This window comes from Spermophilus citellus (assembly GCF_964194105.1).
Source record: "Spermophilus citellus genome assembly, chromosome: 14".
NCBI lineage: Eukaryota > Metazoa > Chordata > Mammalia > Rodentia > Sciuridae > Spermophilus > Spermophilus citellus.
In genome coordinates, this window is record NC_138194.1 from 101,084,259 (window position 1) to 101,104,268 (window position 20,010).

At 46.2% G+C, this 20,010-nt stretch overlaps 1 protein-coding gene across 3 annotated transcripts in view; it reads right to left on the reverse strand.

The window, feature by feature from the left end:
• The window catches only part of COL22A1 (collagen type XXII alpha 1 chain), a 238,332-nt gene that overhangs the window by 21,465 nt on the left and 196,857 nt on the right, over positions 1-20,010 (reverse strand). For all 3 annotated transcript variants that reach the window (XM_081266210.1, XM_081266209.1, XM_081266208.1), the window contains 6 exons: positions 18,203-18,256; positions 16,297-16,350; positions 13,252-13,305; positions 9,122-9,175; positions 4,821-4,874; positions 1,382-1,435 (listed from right to left, as the gene is read on the reverse strand). In XM_081266210.1, the coding sequence (XP_081122336.1) occupies positions 1,382-1,435; positions 4,821-4,874; positions 9,122-9,175; positions 13,252-13,305; positions 16,297-16,350; positions 18,203-18,256 (324 nt within the window). The remainder of the gene's footprint in view (positions 1-1,381; positions 1,436-4,820; positions 4,875-9,121; positions 9,176-13,251; positions 13,306-16,296; positions 16,351-18,202; positions 18,257-20,010) is intronic.

The window sequence follows — 20,010 nt, forward strand, 5'->3', positions numbered from 1 at the left end:
GGGCACTGTCCACGGGAGGGTGCCCTATGCCCCGCCGCCTGATGTGCTCGGGCTGACTGAGGAACCCAGTCTTGGCTGAACCATGGCTCCCACCTTTCAGCAATGGGATCTTGGGGGCTTTGCTTCTCTCCAGTGGGACTCTGTTCTGACACCTGCTAAATGAGGCAAGAACCTATTCTACAGGGTCACCAGGAGGACTGAATAAGACATGAAGAATGTTCAAAAGGGCAGGGAACAGCCTGTGTCCCAGCATGTTCCTCAATGACACTGATTCCCAATGCCAGCCACAGAGGCAGGGGCTCTGCCATGCTCTCCTCCCAGGTGCCCAGCAGCCAGAAGAGCCAGGGCTTCCGTTGCCCACGTGGACACCCCACCTGCATTCCATCCTCACAACTACCAGTGCAGAAGAGGTCCTGTCCCCCTCCTTTGAAATCTGACCATCATTCATGAGAATTGTCCTTGACTTTCAGGGGTTGTACAGTGCTCCATGGTAAGCATTCATTTATTAAATTTAAAAAATGCCTTTAGAAAGGATTTAATGGGGTCATCAATTTAAAGTACGTTTGGAAAAAACATCAATTGCTAATTCTGTGTTTTAATCTCCAGGGTAACAGTGTCCTCACTCTCAGGTTCCTCCTGGTGCAGGCAGGAGATTTTGGAAAAAGAAAAATTGATTTTTGTGTTTTATTTCCTCCTTATTGAATACTGGCCAGATGATTTATTGATTTTTTTTAAATAAAAGCAACATTAAGGAAACAAATAGCATTCTGATTCGCCACTTCTTATCAGATAACTGTGTTTTAGAATTTTCATTGAACAAAAGACACGGGTTCATTTTTTGTATTTTTATGTGTGTAATAACTAGATATAGATTTAAATGCACAGATGTTGTAATTTTGCATAAAGAAGATTGGAGAAACTATGCTGGAATATTAGCAGTGCTTTACTTCTGTTTTACAGGATTAGCAGTCACTATTTTCTTCTCTATGCCATTCCTTTTCTTATTAATAATTATCAGTATGATTGATATGCAATTAGAATTGGTTTCTTTCATAACTGGAAAAAAAAGATAGGTATGGAAAGTATTCAAAATACAAATTAAGATTCGTTTGTAGGTTCTATCATCTAGAGAAAAGCCCAAGATATTATAATAATAAAGAGGATAAGAACAGAGAAAACTTGGAACAGCAACCCGCCAGTGATGAGTGAGATTTTGAAATCAATCTCACGGCTATGGTATGGAGAAAGCAGAATAGATCACCCAGGATCACTGCTGCCCTGGAGGAGAGGGGCTGCAGATCCCCATGGTCGTCCGCCCCCGCCAGCCCGGCCCATCAGGATGTGAGTGGCTGATGGGTTCGCTGTGCTAGGGACCACTTACAGGTGGGCCTCGGGGACCCTCTGCTCCTGGTAGACCTGGCTCTCCCACTTTGCCCTGGAGGGAAGAAGGAAAGAAGAGATTGAGGATGAGGTTTCTCAGGACTTCCCGTCTCTCAGCTTCTGCCCTTGCTGTCACTGTATTTCCACAACCCTCGAGCTTGCTGCCAGCCCTCGGCCCTGGTGTCCTGGGCTGTCCCACACCAGTGTCCACTGGAATCCAGGTCTGTCATGTTCCTGGATGCCCTGGAATGCTGCTGTTTATACAGATTTCATCTCCAGATTAAATTAAAGGACAGTCCCTTTCACTGTCCAAAGTGCTCTGGTTTGACAAGAATCACATGGCCATCTTGGTTTTAAGGGACCTTATTCACAAAAGCACTCAAGGCAGCTACCAACCACTCTACTTGTCCAATGGCAGCACTGAGGATTAAAGTAGTGATATTTTTACTGAGCTTCTAAAGGGCAAAGCCAGGCAGAATCCCAGCTTCATGCCACACCCAGGCGGATGCTCTTCTCCTGCCAGCAGCAGCACCCACTCACAGGGAAGCCTGGGATCTCCATGCCATCTCCCACCCATCTTCTCCAATACAAAGGAGCTATGAGACAAGTCTTGCTATTTAAAGTTCTTTACTTCCCATACCTTGGCATTGCCCTGGACAGAACAAGTCACCAACAAACAAACAAACAAATAAATAAAACAAAACAAAACTGATGAGGGCCCTGGGGAGGCTCAGGTCCAGATAAAGTGGCAGAGGTGGTTTGGAAAGAGAAAGTTAAAGGGCAAATTTGGTTGATGGCCCACCAGGCAGCCCTTGGGTCTTCCTTCATGGTACCTGGGGGCGGATCCATCCCCAAATGCTCTGAGCATCTTATTCCACAGGGTGTGAGCCCTGAGCCTAACACAGGGCACTCTGTGGGGGAGATGAGAGGTAAAGCAACATCCTTGGAGTTAGAAGAAAAACTGCAGGGAGAAGGCTGGAGCTCAAAGCTCTGAGTCCAGGTTTATCTGCTGGTGCCTTCTGTCCTGGACCTTCCAAACCTAACTGTGTGTCCTTTCTCTTCCTGGATCTATTTTGCAGTTGTAAATTCAGGACAATCGTCCCTTGTAGGTGTTTTGTGATGGAGCATACACAGGCCTAGCCTGCCTTAGGCCATAGTCAAGTATGATGACCCAAGTTACCAGCAGAAAAATGATTACCAGCCAGGCCAACTGGCACTGAGGGTCATCCACATGCCAGGCATAACTAGGGTGCTTTATACCATGACGTCAATGGATCCTCACTGCAGCCCAATGAGGGGCACACTCTTGTTATCCCTCAGGAAAAACATGGGGGCACAGAGAGGTTACGTCATGTGCTCAAGGCCACATAGCAGGGTTCTAATTGAGACATCTTGTCACCAGGGACTCTGCACTTAATCATATACTATACTCAATGCTCAACTGCATCTTAATTTAAAAATTAAGCAACAGGCAATTCAAAAAGTTGTCTATCCATCCATCCATCCATCCATCCATCCATCCATCCATCCATCCATTCTTACTGTCTCTTTGCCTATCTGTGTCCCCCACATAAGAACTGGAAGGAACAGGCCAAGGTGAAGAGGGCCATCTATGACAGCTGTCAGTGCTCTCACCTCCCAGCCACGTGCTTGGGCCCACCCAGGAGGGTCCCTTCCCACTATCACAGCTCCTACACCTAAAGAGTGTCTGCAGAAAGAGGTCGTTCTTTGGCCCCAGGGCTGCTTGATTTCAGGGTGGGGAAAGGCCAAGTGCACAGCAGCCAACGTCTCCAGGAGCAGCCACACAGGCTGGCGGGGGATGGAGAAATATTCCAGCCACCACCTCCTGCCTCAGGGGCAGTGCAAGAAGGCCATTCCAGGAGCAATCCCTCTCCCTGCTCCTTTCTCTGGTCCTCCTGGGACCCCTCCCGAGCATTCTGCCTGCACCATGTCTGTCTTGATATCTCAGGGTCCCCAGGTTCTATCCATCCTGTGCCAAACTCCTCCCAAACAGCTCAGAGCAAGGACACAAATGGATTCCCAGAATGGATCCACAGGAGAACTCTGGAATGGGCACCTCAGGGGTCCCTGAGCAAGGGCACTGAGTCCCTCCTGGTCCAGGAGAACCAGCCTGTCTCCTGCATGAGCTACTGGCCACAAGGACGAGCTGGGCTTCACCCCCATGTGCACCACCCCCAGGGACTGTCCTGTCCCCCATAGGCACTGGGCTAGGTGGCATGACTCTGCAAGAGCTTTCCATTTTGCTGCGGAAAGCTCTTTCTTTTCCTCTCAGTGGTGAATTCTGGCTTTGGCAGCTGGCAAACTATAAAATGACAAAGGAGGTACTTCCAGCAAGTTGCGTAAGATCGGAATGAGTCATAATAGTTTACGACAAAGCAAATTAAATGGAGCATGCAGCTTGCTGTAGAGACTTTTATGTAATTCACATCAGGCTCTGAAGAATCCACAGCTCTCTCCTCACCAGGACCTAAAGCAGGGTAGTTGAAAAAGTAACTCACAAAAATAATTACCAAAGAAGCACAGTTTTGCCACCTCATGGGATCCTCTAGCAACTCTTGAAAGTTGATATAATATCCTCATTCTATGTGAAAAGATTCTGAAGCCCAGAGATGCTGTCTGACCTGCTCTGGGTCACACAGCCTGTGAGAGCAAAGCGGCACCCTAAGTTACCTGATTAGTACTGTAGTTGCTGTAATTTTGGCATAAAAGATTTTAATTTAATTGCTATATTTTAAATGTAATTTTATAAATAAATAATGCATGCTCATGTTTTGAAAAATTAAAATGATAATAATAAAGTAAAACACCATGGAGCAGAGAATTGCCTTCCCACCCCATAGCCTGTGCTCAGAATCATCCTTCCATGGACGAATCTACTTTTGTTGGTGTCCTATGAGGTCTCACGGAGTTCCTTTATGTAAAAACTAGAAAAATATACACATACTTGGGTTTATGTGCACAGCAGGGCAGCCCCCCCCCCCACCCTGTGCCTCTGCCCTTTCCTGTAACTTGCAGCAGCCCTACATCACCCAGAGAAAGCCCGCACCCCTTCTAGCAGCTGCCTGGTGTCCCGGGGTAGACACCATCATTCAGCTAGGCCCCTGGGGTGGGTGTTTGGAGACCCTGCTGACTTCAACCTGAATCCTCCCGTCCAGGTGTGGGATCTGTCTGTCTTGCTTGTTTGTGGTACTGGGGTCTAACCCAGGGCCAGGGGCTCATACACACTGAGAATATGCTCTATCACTGAGCGGCACCCCAGCCCCAGTCATGAAGACCAAAGTGCTGGTGGCATCCAATCAGGCCTCATCATCATGAGATTTCACGTCCATTGAGCCTGGTTCACAGAAGGCTCGGAGTGGCCACTATCAAGACCCTGTGCATCTGACATGCAAACTGATAAGAAGCACAGAGCCCCTTACCGGCTCTCCAGGGGGACCTGGCTTTCCATCTCTGCCCGGTTTGCCTTCTTCGCCCTGCAAGAGAAACTCAAGCTAGTTATCAGGTCAAAGAAGATTAGAGGGGAGGGGACAGACACTGCTTCCAAGAGTCCTTCTCCCGCGCGTCCAGCAGCTAGGTTCATTCTCCACGCACAGAACTGGTCTCATTTCATGGCTTCCTTCCCAACACCAAGATCTGGCGCAGACCTCGGACTCACAGCACCCAGCACGTGCTGGAAAAGCAACACATGGTGCAAAGGGTCGCTCTTTCCAGGTCTGATCTAAGGGAGGCCCCATCGGGCGTTTTCATGGACTCAGACTCAGGACAACACACCCTCGTCTATCGACCTCCAGAGTGGAACGTGAGATGGGGGAGGTGAGAGCTGAGGAAGAAGAAGAAGAGCTGAGGAAGAGCTGAGGAATAATAAGCAGGGGGTCACAGCTCCCGGGACACACATGGGGCTCAGAGAGTGAAAGCCAGGGGTCGGCTTGGGCGTGGACAGGCCATGGGCACTTGGCATGCGCTCTTCACGCAGCCGAGCTAGGACTCCCTCTCCTCTGCCAATCTCATCCCAGAGGGGACCCAGTATTCCTCGTGCTCATCCCTCAGGGTCTCTGAGGCATGGAAAGCTAATCTGTGTGCCAGCTATGAGGACAGAGGCTGAGGGCCCAATCCTGGGCACCTAGACCTGGTCTGTGAGAGAAAGCAGAGGGGAGGAGGCAGAGGGGAACTGAAGTCACAGCATCTTGGGCAAGTTCTTCAAACTCTCAGCTCCTAGGTGCCATCTCTCCTGAAGAGAGGCCAGCCTGCCCTGCAGAGGCACCACAAGACTGCAGTCAGACTTCCTCTCCCACTGATGTGCTGCTTCTGCTACCGGGGCTGCTCATGAAGGTGGACACTTTTACTGCTGGCGCTTGAACCTCAGTGGCTTGGCACAAGGGAGCCACTGTGAGCATGATCAGAATGAAAGACCACCCGGGCTGCTGGCCCGAAGCTCAGTGGACACCTGCAGCCCTCTAGGAATGCTGCCCCTGGGCAGTGTGTGAATGCCGAGTCAGCCAATCCATACACAGATCCTCTTTGCAATTAAAAGCCTAACTGCAGAACTATTCCTCCATGCATGGAGGTCACAGGGAAGGGGATCAGGAAGAAACCAAGTGAAACAAGATGAAGCCTACCAAGGAGAGCAGCACACTCAGGCTGGGGAAAGGGGAGAACTGGGCAATTCTGGGGCAGCACTTAACTCCTGAAGCAGCAACTCGAGAAAATGCTGAGGAGGACCAAATGTGGCCTCCAGGACCATCTCAGAAATAGGCATGCTTTTCTGGGACAGAAGAGCTGCCCCTTGCTAACTGTGTGTTCGTGAGCATTCTGGGTCTTCTTGGAGCCTCGGTCCTCCACCTTTACTGAGCAGGGATACCCCCCCACACACACACTGCATGGGGAGGACTTCACACTGGGACATGTGTGAAGGGTGTTTCTTGCGCTGTGCTTGGCTCAGAGCTGGTTCCCAACAAATAGGGAGAGGTGCTGTCTCACTTTCCAGCATGCTAATGTCAGTGTTCTGATGTCAGCAGCTTCACGGGGCCCCCTCTCCCTTCAGCACCCTGCAGAAGTGGAAGGAATTAGCCACTCCCTAATCGCACTCCTAAGGGACAGACACCTCTGTCTGGGTCTAGACTGAGTCTTTTGCCTGGCATTTTTTCCTGAAAAAAATTTGAGGTGCTGGGGTCTAAGCCGGGTCTAACCCACCTACAAAACTGAAGTCACCTCTCCATGAAGCCTGGGGCGTCACCTCATTGGCTTAGGTGTCCACCTCCTGGGCTCCCACAACCCCGGTGTGACCCTCTGTCAGGACAAGCATCATGCTGTCTGGTTTGGCTTCTCCATAAAACCACGGGTTCCTAGAGGGCTGGGACCTTGAATGCTGTGTGGGTGATCAGTGCTGCCGTTCACGCAGCACCACTCATCTTGTCCTTCATTCAGTCCAGATCAGGAAGCACCTGCTTGGCCCAGTTATGGGGAGGCGGGGAGGAGGCCGACAGAAGTCAATGACATCACGGTCGGTTCATACTGTAACTGCTGGGAGGGGGTACAGCAGTGGTCCTGCGGTCTGGCTCAAGTCCCTTCCTCACCCAGCTGGGGAGTGTCAGGAGCACATATCAGGAGCCAATGATGTTCAGCGGAGGCCTGGAGGAAAGCCTGCGCCTGGGGCCTTGGTGGGAGAAGTCCTGAGCATGGAGCGGGCACAGAGGCAGGCCGCACTGAAGCCAGCCTGGTCCTCATTGTAGAGGCGGGAGGCAGGGAGGAGCTACCCAGGAAGGGATGGCTTCCTGGAGGAAGGCCCAGTGGTGCAGAGTGACTGAGGGGAGTCGGGTGAGAAAGAGACGGAGAAGGACCAGGTCCGTTCCTGAGAGGCCAGGGAGGCCACCTCGGCTTCACAGTGGCAATAGTCAACAGAAAGAGAGAGGGCATCATCGGATTTGCCTCTGAAGGAAAGAAGGAAGCCAGGGAGGAAGGGAGGAAGAGTAAGAGAGGGGCAGATATGTTTCTATCATCACAAACAGTGAATGACACAAAGGGGTGTGTGTGTGTGTGTGTGAGTGTGTGCACGCACGTGTGCTGTTGATGATGAACATAAAACAATCACATCTCAGGTGGCTTCCTTCCCCAGCACCCCAGAACTTTAATGATGAGGCATCAACACAAACCCCTACCAGAGATGTTCTCCACTTAACTTTGCCATCACTAGAATTAAATCAATAAGTATGCCTGAGCTACTGTAACATAGTAGGACCACAGTTTATTCCGTCAGAGACAACACATGCCAGCATATCACTTAGGACCTGTGTGCCTGGAACAATGACGCTCAGGAGCTTATTACCAGATCTTCTAGGAGGAAGGGCCCCAGAAAGCAATTCATCACCCACATGCTTCCTTGATTAATATTTGCCACGTACGCAACTCTGGGTGGAGAACCAAGACTGAACAAGAGCTGAAAAGGGCCCGGCTCTCACGGAAGCTACAGCCCAGGACACAATGCCATAATGAACAGCTACTCTTCTCTGTGATGTCCCCAGAGCTAGCCCAAGAGAGTTCCTGACCAGTGTGTCAAATCAATGATTTGATGGGATCAACAAGTCACTCATCACCCCTTTCCACCAACAGCAAGTGTCTCCCAGTTGGAACAGGCATCCAGAAGGAAAGAGAAGGTCTGCCCTAGTCTTGGGGCAAATAAAGAAGCCATGCCAGGACCAAGACAGGAGGGATCAGGCTTCGGCAGGGGCTGGGGAGTAGCACTTGACTAGCCTGCCTGAAGCCTGGGTTTGATTCTAAGCCCCGCAAAATAAATAAAACGAACAAACAAAAATAAAATAAAATAAAAGCCAGCAACAGGGCTTTCCAGAAATGCACATTCAAAGGCTCTGTGACCTGGAGGATGGGTCCAGTGTGGCAGGAAAGATCACAGTCTGTTTAGGGACAAGATTATGGGTGGAGGGCAATTGGGGACTGTGGTCAGCTGGTGCCCCTGCACATACAGGCTAGGCCCTGAGGCACTCAAAAAACCCAGGTGACAAAGGCAACATGTGGCCTTTCCAGGCAGACCTTATAACAAATATGTTGCCAATCTGGACTTTATTGAAAAGCATGTTAAATTGAGATATTTGGAACAATGTTCAGGGAAAGTCATTTTGCAGTATGTATCAAGACCTTAGCTATTACTGTACTCTGACAAGTAAATTCCACTTTGGGGAATCATCCTAAAGAAATTAGGAAAACCCTATGCATGTAAAATTGTCCATTGTAGCTTTAAAAATAATTGCAAGATTTATGAAGCAACAGAGGAATAATCAGATATATTTCAGTGCATTAACTGGATATATTGTATGTGAATTTTATGAACACTTAATAGTAGCATGGAAATGAAAAAAATGTTTATATTATCACAAGTAGCTAATTACCATAAATAGCTGTGATGTTGAGTGCATATGTGTGCATTGTTGATGAATGATTCAAACAGAGAGAGAGAGGAGAGATAGAAAAACACTATATAAATAGATAAGAAACAAGCAATTATACAATAAAGAAGAACAAGATTAAGAATAATGTCAAAGTTTAGTTTGCTTTGGCCAACAAGCGAGTTAATGATTTTTCTTTCTTTTAAAGATCTGTAACATCTGAAATTCCACTAGTGATCAAGCCGTATTTCAACAATAGAAGAATACATTTTTGCTTGCTTGTTTTTGAAAAGTGGAACTCAAGTTTGTTAAATGCCACTTACCGGGACTCCAGGTATTCCAGATGGGCCTTGGGGGCCAGGGGGACCTTCTTTTCCCTGAAAGATCCAAGACATAAGACATCATGAAATCATCATTTGGCTTTTTGGAAATAAAGTCCTCACACAGGACTGACAGGTGCTGGAAGTCCCCAGGTGGGCTGGGCTGCACCAGCCTCCTCACTGCCCAGGCTCGCTCCCCAGGTCATCCCCACTACCAGTGGCCTGGACCCAGATCTGTTCCAGCCACACGACAGAGACTCAGGAAATTAGTGACTGATGGCCAAAAAAAAAAGAAGAAGAAGAAAAAGAAGAAAAAGAAGGCTATTGGAAAGAAAAGAATGGGCCTTTGGAGCCCACAAGACCTGGGTCCAGATCCTGACATTTGTCCCCTAACTTCTTGAGACTTAATTCCCACCCATACACACAGACAGGGCAACTCTGCACCTATAGGACCCAGCGCAAGGAAAAACTGAGCTAGGGGAAGCTGTGACTGATGGCTTCATTATTTTAATTGTTTTTGAGAGACACCTGAACCTTTGATCAGAAGTGGCTAGAGAGTGTTTTTTTCCCTATGAAAAGACATGTGGGGTTTCTAAAGTCTATTTTAACAAATTGCATTAATTAACACTTCATTTCCCATCTTATGCATCAAAGACATGATCTTCCATCAGGGCTTCTACATCAGCTTAAAGAATTCAGTGCCACTTTTCATGATGCGCATTTTTATATCACCACATCTCTGTATTGAGATGCAGATTCCTGGCGACTTTATAATCTCTTACCAGTGTTTTGTGAGACAGACACTGATGTCAGGTTTTGCATTCTAATGGCATAAAATGAGGTATTCTAAAGGGTTGTTATTTAATCCTCTTAAAACAAAGGCAAAAACAAACTAAAGTTTATATTTCAGATTTATACAGATTTTAAATAGCAGCATATAAAATATTCCCATCAGGAGACCGAAACACATTTATTTTATTAAGTACTTTTCAAACTTAATATAACTCAATAATTGAGTTTTATCCATACCTGAAGACAATAAAAGACATTAGTAATGCATGATTAAGACACTGAGAAGCTAGCTTGGGATTCTTTAATAGGGCCTTAGGCACTGATGAGAAAAGAATAATGCTTTTAGGCTTACTACTTATTTGCCAACACCTTTTCTCAGAAGGATTTGTGTTCTGCATCCATGTTAAGAAGTTATTCCTTATGTTTCAGAAAGTAGAAAGCCCTGGTTATGTTTGTGTCATCAGGCAGAACCTACGACTCATAATGTGACGTTGCAGGAGAGTTGGGACATCTAGCCATATTGTCACTTAGACTAAAACAAAACAGTCAACACAATGCAACTCAAATTCACCTCCCCCACACCACAACTCTACACACACAAAAGAAATGAAGCAGAAGGTTTCTGTCAATATGGGACAAAAGTTCAATCATCATTAGGGGATTTTAGATATGAAAATAGACTTTTCTGGATTACTTCCCGGAAGGCTGTGGTTTCAAAGACCCTAGAATGGAAGCAACAGTGATACCATTCAGGGGTAGGCCAACCTCAAACCTCTGCCTGTTTTTGTAAGCGAAGTTTTCTTAGTACACAGTCACCCCCTTCAATTGACCAGTTGTTGGGTCCTTTTCGGCCTTACCACAGCTGAGCTGAATAGTTAAAACAGAGACCATATGATCCATGAAACCCCAAATGCTTGCTATTTGTTATGGGAAAGTTTTCCAAGCCCTGAACCACACCACTCCCACATCTCAGTTGAGGAAGGCACGGTCATGTAGCAGCATGTTCCAGATCCAGGAGAGGACTGAGCTTCTGGCTTCTGTGTCCAGTGATCCTGTCCAGGCTTCTCCCTTGGCAGAGAGACCAGAAGGCAAGGCACAGGGAACACAGGAGACATGCTTTCCATCACCCGACCATCCCACAGGAAGCCCAGGGGCACCCACCTTCCGAATGCCGTGCCTTGCTGGCAACACTGTGTTCTCCCTGCTCCTCCTGCTCCCACCAGAGGAGCCAAAGGCTCCCAAAGATCCAGAGTGCTTGTTACTGGAAATCCGCTCACACTAGTTATTTGCTATGGAAATTGATCTACTCAATTATTTATTAAGCATCTCAAAGAAATTTAAGAAAAAGGGAAAAGAATAATACTTTATGCAAATTAAGTTTGGATTTTGAAAATATTTGATGAGTCGCTGACTTTATAAATAAATAGCATTAAGGTAAGAAGCTCACAGGATTATTTTAGAATCCCAACCATCTAGGGCTCTACATTCATGCAGTCTCACAGATGCTACTATGGACTCAACAACTTTTTTTTTAAAGGCATCAAATAGTAATGGATGTTCTATTTATAAGAATAACTATAAGGGATCCAATTCAGGGGGCTCAAACTCACAGTACTGGAGTTTATTCAATGTCAAAAAGATTAACAAATCCCCATATTGGCTAATTCAAAAAGCAGTGGAAATGTTTATTTTTACATGGACATTTTTATTATTGTTACCCATCTAATGTTTTTAATTTTGTATCTATCAATATGTGGGGCTGGGGTTGTGGCTCAGCAGTAGGGTGCTTGAGTAAGTACGTGTGAGGACCTGGGTTCAAGCCTCAGCACCACATAAAAATAAATAAATAAATAAAAGTATTGTGTCCACTACAACTAAAAAGTATTTTTTTTAAAAAATAAAAAGATATCACTATGCATTGTTCAGGCTAAGGAAACTTCCACTCTGTCTTGGTCTGTGGTTTATGGTAAAGTACCAGGACCAAGGACAGCTTCAGGTACAGGCATACCTTGCCCAGGAGTCCCAGGACAGAATGAAAGTCTTGTTTAATACAGTCAATTCCTAGGAAGGTAATGATTTCACTTCTGGGATTCATAGCTGATATTCCCTTTAGGCAAGCAGTCGATTAGTTTTTACTGGGGAAATATTTTACAGTCTGAGGATCAATGAAATGCTGCCTGCAGCATTTAATTCATCCTAGGACTTGTAGATGGGCTGCTTCAAAAGGATTACCACAGGATGGTCCTAAGAAGGACCACGTGGCTGTCCATATTCAGTCTCAACATTCTGAGGCAATTCAGTGTAGACTGCAGAAAGAAGACTGAACTGTGGGTTTTCAGGTTGACTTATGTCCCAATTTGGACACTGATTCCCTTGATGACTTTGGACAAGAGACTTAATTAACCCATTGGGCTTTGATGTCCTGAGTTGAGAGGGATGAAGTTGTTCTAAGACGCCTGAGGTGCCCTTTGAACAAGGTTCCAAATTCCAGGGCAGGGTTGACCTCCTCTCCTGCTAGTCCTGGATTATGTCGCTGAAGTTCCTATAGACCAGGATTTGTGTCTGGCTGGTACATACCCTCACTATGTGATCCTGAACTGATCATCTGACTTCCCCAATCCCCACTTTTCTGATTTATAAGATGGATACAATGATATCGTATTGGGCGATAGTGGAGGGGCAGCAGTGAAATGACTTGAAGGATATTACTGTTCTACATGTTCCTTTGAACATCATGCATGTATTGCTACCAGCAAAATGCCTGCAGAACCATGCTTTACCCTTGCTTCTTGGCACTGAAGCCAAATGTGGTTCTGACAGCTTTGTGTTGACCAGATAAAAGCACAAAATTCAAGTGGCAATGGTACTAGTTGTGATTCTGGGTCCTTGAACAGAGACTCCTTTGATGTTTTCACCCCTCTTGGGATCTGATGGGCTAGCAGTGGCTGCCTCGTGTCTGAGATGCACTGGAGCATGTCACAAGCTCAGGGTGGGCTAGCCCAAGCCCCTCCACTCACCACACTTGCTGAGAACAGAAAGTACCTGAGAAAGAATAGGGAAATGGGGCCTGAACCTAGGGCCTGTCTGCAGTGGTGGTTGTAAGCTGAATTCTGGAATTGCAGATTGCCAGCTCATTTCACCCCAACACTTATCTTAGTGGCAAAGTCATCAGGCCCCCCAAAAGCAGTCCCTCCTGTAAACACAGGACTGGTCATAAGTGGAAGCTTAGGAATGTCTGGGCCATGGAAGGTTCAGAGAATCAGAAAAGATTAGCAAATACATGGGTTCTCAAAAGGCCTAAAGATAGCCATAAGGTAGATCCTGTCCCTCAAGGAACTTACCGGTGGCCCTTGAATTCCTGGTGCTCCAGCAGCTCCTGCAATTCCATCTGCTCCCTAGAACAAACAAGGCAGAAGACTAGCTTTTTCACACAACTGGGCAAACGTCATTGTTCCCTCCTCTACAGACAGGGAGCTATGCACAGCTCTTACACTATGTGTCCCCTCCAAGCTGCCTGAACTATCATGTTGCAATGGTGTTTCCCCTCCATAGTGAAGATAGCAATCTGCTTTATAGACTGCAGAGAGAACTGGAAAAATTAATTCACATCAAGAATCAGCACTAGGAGCATCCTAAGGGCTCTCTGTAAAAGGCATTCCCATATTAGAAGAATCTACTGTCCCTCCAAAGACCCAGCACACTGCAGTCACCAACTAAATAGTAGGGCACAAACAAGAAAGTTCTCCTAGCACTTTATTGACACCAATCCAGCAGCCTTTATTTAAATGTTTTACATACACTACTGAATGCTTATTTTTTACCAGGTGCCAACCAAGTTTTAGGAGTATAAAATTGACCACAGCATAGCCTTGGATTTCAAGGAAATTGGTATAGCTGTAGAAAAGAAGTGTCCTTTTCCATGCTTGGCAAATTCCTGCAACAGGATGTAGCTTGATTTGCCCCTATTTCTTCCACCAGGTAAGGACCCAGGCAAATGTTCATGAAATGAAGGGATATTGGTAATGTTTAAAGAATTAGCACAAGTTGTGGGTTTAATTATACATTTAGTCCAAAACAGAATAATAAATGTTCTACTTCAAATCTGGATTTTTTTTCTACATAACATTAAGCAGAAGTTTTGGGTACCCTAGACTTTGGAAATCTGCTAAGTTGGAATAAAATTCTCTACTGCACATTGGGACTAGGGCAAGGGTTTTAACTAGAAGAAGGATTCTCACTGAGCACAAGAAAATAAAAGCTTGAAGAATCTTTCCTGCTTGGTGCCTATATCTCTGGGCATCGAAGACAGGGCCTGCCAAATAATATGCACTCAAAAATTGTACAAATGCCTAGGAAGGTGAGTTCTCTGCTCTTGCAGGACAGGCTGATGAGCCTGAAAGGAAAGCTGACCCAGCATCCATTCCCAAAGGCAATCAACAGCACAAGGCATGACACAAAATAGAAGCTCAATTAACATCTGCTGAGTGAATTGAAAGCATTAGTCAGTTGGAGACAGACAAGCCAGCTTCTGATTGTGATTGTCTCTGAGTTTCAGATTTATCACTTAGCAGAAGATTCAGAAGTCAGGAGTCATTTCCTATGGTTGCCAGATTCCAAGTTACTGCAATTTCCAAAGAGGAGAGAGCAGGGATTCCTTTGTAGTGGAAACATGCTATGGACTTCAGATGAAGTAAGGGTGGAGCTTTAACCCAATATTCATTTTCTGAATTCCTCAGCTAGCAGGTTTCACAGGAAAGCTACAGTTGTCATGATAGAAAATTGTTCTTCAAGGAACTGTTTCTTTTAATAAATAGGTCCCTCTCAAATGTCCCTCTTTGTCATTGCTAATGCCTGTCCCTGGGAACCATTGTATAGCCACATTTGCCAGATTTTCCTTTTGTGATTATCACAGGCTACAAAATTCAATAACATTCAAACACAATACAAGACACTTTATTAAGGGAAATACAAATCTTGAAAGAACTGTAAAACCCATGAAGTTTAGTGATAGCAAACTGACCGATCCCCTAAAGATCCTTCACAAATGTGCAGGAGCAGAGCTGTTAGGATCCAGGCTGAAGAAGTCAAAAGGGTCTTAACACAAGACACTATAGAAGGGGAGTGAGCTGAATATTTGAGATTTGAGGTAGGTTTTCCAAAAACTGAGAAAGCTTTTATGAGTTTGCTGTAAAAGTTAATCATGAAGAAAAAAAAATAAAAAATTTTTTAAAAGCCATTTCATGCTCTCATAAGACAGTGGAATGAATTGGACATAACTTTCCTATGCTCATATATGAATACACAACCGTGTAACTCCATATCATATGCAACCACAATAATGGGACCAAAATTGAAATGGGTTGCACTTTATGTATGTATAATATGTCAAAATATACCCTTCTGTCATGTATACCTAAAACATCAAAGAAAAAAAAGATTTCATTGAAAAGACATATAAAACAATGATTTGCTCAAATAGGGAACGTATAGTTGCAATTAAAAGTCAGTGGGTGTCATTTTAGAAGACAAAGCAAGCTTAATTTTACATATTTCACCTTTATAGTCCTAACCCAACCTTTTTCTCAAAATCTATTGTGATATACTGTTCCCTATTTAAAGTGGGTTCCCTTTCAGTGCTATTTTAGCCATGACCAAGGGCCCTGCTTGGCAAGGTCTGGGAGACGGAACCTCATGGAGAACCCATGGAGAACCCCAGGGCTCCTGGGCTTGGCAGGGACACTAATTTCCACTGCTTGTCACCAGGCTACCCTTGAGGACACAAGAGCTCAAACAGTGGGTTCCACAAAGAAAAAGAATGAGGCAGCCTGGACTGAGGGAAAAGAGAAATGCTAAGGTCATTGGTCAATATCAGGGCCATAGTTCTGCAGGAGCAGAGATATGTCTGCTTAGGAAGCCCAGTAAATGGGACAACACTCATGGTGCATGTTGTAGCCATCAGAATAAGAAGTGCAGAGGATAGCAATGTATGAACTGTTAGAACAGCAACAATAAACAAGAATTTTTAGCTGTTACTATTGTTACAGATTGAAGTCTGTTCAGAAAAATCAGGGCTTAGGTAAGTACTTTCTGATCCTGGGCCTTTCACCATAGGACCCATTCCTATGAAAAGAAAGCCTTTACTTGAGATCCTAATCTTGAAATACAACTTCATCAGTCCTTGCCCATGTCCCTGATCCCAACCCATTCTGAGTATACTGCCCACCAGGGCCACGCCAGTGCCTCTGTATTCTCCCATTTCAGTTCATCCCTAAGCACTGTTGAGATTTCAGCCCATCTTTTAAAATAAGAGGTAGTCATCTCCAGTAAGTATGGGCATGTGCTCAGATGTCAAGGCCAAGAGAGAAGGAGGTTTGAGTTGGACTTACTGGTGGCCCAGGATTCCCTGGAGGACCCACGAAGCCTGGAACTCCAGGATGCCCCTAGGAAACATGAGAGTTAACTCATGGAGAACTTGAATAGTTTTTTGCTGTGTTCAGATATACTTATCAGGCAATAATCCAATGAAGACACAACAAAAAGGATCTCTTATACACATTGCTAGTGTCCCAATAGGTAGTAAAGGTAACTGACAATGTTTAAAGAAACATTTATGTCCTGGAAATGGATTTGCTTTAAAATAATGTGAGGAGACGGTCATGGGGAAGTAGTTAAGGAAACAGTGAAAACAAGAGTGGACATAATATCTGACAGTGATTGTGGCTGAGGACTGGGTACTTGGGGGTCTATTTTATAATACTCTCTACTGCATAGATATACTGTACTGCTCCATAACACACACACACACACACACACACACACACACACACACACACACACACACAATTGATGCTCTGTATCCACAGGGTGTTCGGGCTAGGAACCCCCACCCTCCCATAGATACCAGAATCCCAGATGCTCAAATATCTTACATAAAATGCCATAGTGTTTGCCTATAACTCACATATATTCCCCCATATACTTTAAATCATCTCCAGATAACTAATAATAGTGAATATAATGTAAATGCTTTGTAAAATGTATTGTACTACGTAGATAATAATATGAAGTCTGTACATGTTCAGTACAGATGCAAGTGTTTTTTAATATTTTCAATCTTGGGGTGGTTGGTTCTCCAGACACAGGAATATGGAGAGGCAGGTCTGTCTGTCTGTCTAGCTCCTTAATAAAAGTCAACTGGGATTATCATATTATGACATGGATACTGTGGTCATATTTCAGTTATTTTAAGAAAAGACTCTATTTCTCCTTGCAGAAGGGAAGCTTCTGTGTGATGCAGATGAGGCACATGAGCTAAGGTGTGTGTTGTGGCATCTAATGTTTAGTCTAGTGTGACAATGTTGAACAAACACACCACCGAGTGGGAAATGATATCCTGCCCTGCGCCTCCATGCCCTGCCCACTTAGCACTTGGTCAGAGGGTCTCGCCCCTGCTGTGGCATTCTGGTAAGGAACAGATAAATGGATTTTATTTTCCAAATACAGAAGAGCCTTTGGCTGAGAGCCTCACTCCACCCTCAAGTGCAGCTCCTATCCTGCACCTGTGACCCTCACAGCAGCACTGCCAGCCCGGTGAGGTCAGGGATGTGTCCCTCACTCCCTGAGCACCTCAGAGCTGGGGGCAGTGGTGGCAAGGGGCTGGTTTCTAAGGAGCACTGGCGTGAGAGGCAGAGGACAGTAAAGATGAAGAGTGAGGAGGAAGCTCACTGCAGGGCAGAGGCACAGGAGCCCTTCCACCAGCAACAAGGCCACTGCAGGGAGCCCACCTGGAGCACTGGATTGGCACAAGGGGCAGGCAGTGCTCAGACGCCTAGGACAGCACGTTGGTGTCAATGTGGTGCCATCCTGAAACATGTTAGGAGAGGAGGTGCAGCAGTCCTGGGTGGGTAGTGGCAGAGCGAAGGGTGTGGGGGGCATTTCCATGTACCTTGAGAGTCCCACACACATGCTCAGGGAATGGGGGTTGGGGGAGGGAGGAAGGGCATGGCCCTGTGAATGCCCACCCCTTCAGGGAGCAGGAAGCAGCCTGAGAAAGGTACAAAACACAACAAGGGAAAAGAAGTCAATGTGGGAAGAGCAGGTGACAGTGAGCCAGAGAGACCGGAGGGAGGTGTCCAAATGCCCTGTAATCCTCCTGTTGCCGGCAAGAGGAGGCGAGGGATGGCATCGGAGCGGCAAGAGGAGGCGAGGGATGGCATCGGAGCAGCAGGCCAGACGCTGCTGGGGAGGAACCTTTCATCAAGGTGACGCATCATGAAGGAAACTGTCCTCTACCTGATCGCCTTTCTGTCCAGCCTCACCATCGGCACCACGCTCTCCTTGGCTCCCCTTGGAAGGAGAGAGAAAAAAGGAAAGAGAAGTCAATAGGATTTTCATTGGAGCTAATACAAAAGAAAATCCTCCCCACGCCTCCATTCACCCACCCTCCGCTCACAGGTTTCCCTCGGTGTCAGATATAGTGGCAGCAGATAAAACAAGGTCTGGCTGAGGGGCGGCTGGAGTCAGTGCTCAACTGGGTTTTGGGTACCATTGGGGGGCATCCAAGAATGGGTCTGGGAAGGTGGCTGGGTCCCACTGGTGAAGGTCCAGGGTGTCAGCTCCTGAATCCGGATTTAGCTGTAGACACTGGATATCTGGAAGGTTTGGGTGCCCTAGGTCTTAGCTGTGGCTGTCCTGTCAGGTGGGCTAGAGGGTCCAGGCTGGGGGCGAGAAGCATTCAGGAGGAAACTGGGCGCCATGGGAGTGAGTAGGCAAGAGCAGGACCAACAGCTGGTGGGCTTTGCAGAGCAGCCGTAGGGTGGAGAAGGGGAGAAGAGAGGGTTGCAGACAGGGACGCTGCTCCCTGGACTCTGGGGAAGGCCTCTCTAGATGCTCTCCCTCTTTTCCTTATGAGCTGTGGGACCTTGAGCAGCCACTCAAATCCTCAGAGGAGTGGACTTTTTTATCAGAAAAAGAAATTAAAGAGGTGACCCCACGAAGGCAAGCAGACCATACGTGGAAAACACAGAGCTAGAGCAGGGAGAGCGCACGAATCCCCGTGTGATCACTGTGTTTGCTATTCTGCCCCTTACTCTTTACTGGGTGTCACTGGACAAGGTGCCCCGAGTCTGTCTCCTTCTTCTAAATGGGAATAATAACAATGGTATCTTTGTTGTGGGAACTAACTGACCTAAAATCTACAAAGTGCTTGGATTAGTGACAGGCTCAGGGTTGGCACTCCATATCCACTATCTACCATCACGTCTTATCATCGTAACCAGATCATCATCTTCACCACCACTATCATAATCATCCTAACCATCATCATCATTGTCCCCACCACCAACATTGTCACCATCGCCATCATCACCACTATCGTAGTCATTGTCACCACCGCCATCATGACTCTCTTCTGATCACCTGCCACTACTCATCATTATTGTCACCACCATCACCATCATGACCCTCCTTTCATTATCATGGCATCAAGACACTCAGAATAAATAAACTATCTAAAATATTTTTATCGACTAACCGTAAAAGTACCATTCAAAGGTTCCAATGTCCTAACTCTCACTCATCCTGGATCTACATGTACTGTGTTAACAAATGTATTTCGGTAAAATGTTATTAAATAGAACATTACAGTTTCTTTAAAATAATGCATTCTGCAGTAAAATAAGTCCTTGGCAGTGAGTCGCTCTTGGCTCCAGTTCCATTCCTAGTGCTCCTTGTCTTGGCGTCTTGAGCAGCTCACGCCCCCGCTCGGGTCTGTTAGTTCATCCAGTGAGTGAAGCGTGGTGGGCAGTCTGTGTGGGTCCTCTGGGTCCAGACCCACAGTTCTCTCACAGAGGCATCAGGCCACAGCAGTTCACTGGTGGAAGACCACCCGAGGATACTCCCGCCCTTCATCCCCAAGGGTGTCGGGTGGCAGGGGGTGGTTAGGTGATCTAATGTCTGTGACAGGCTAAATGCCATTGTTTAGAAGAGAATAAAATGGGTTTGTATGGGACCGCATTATTCCAACAGTTTTGCATGTGATCATGTCTACTGTTTCCAAATCAATAAAGCTAGTGCACCGTCTGCATGCTGCTTTATAATCA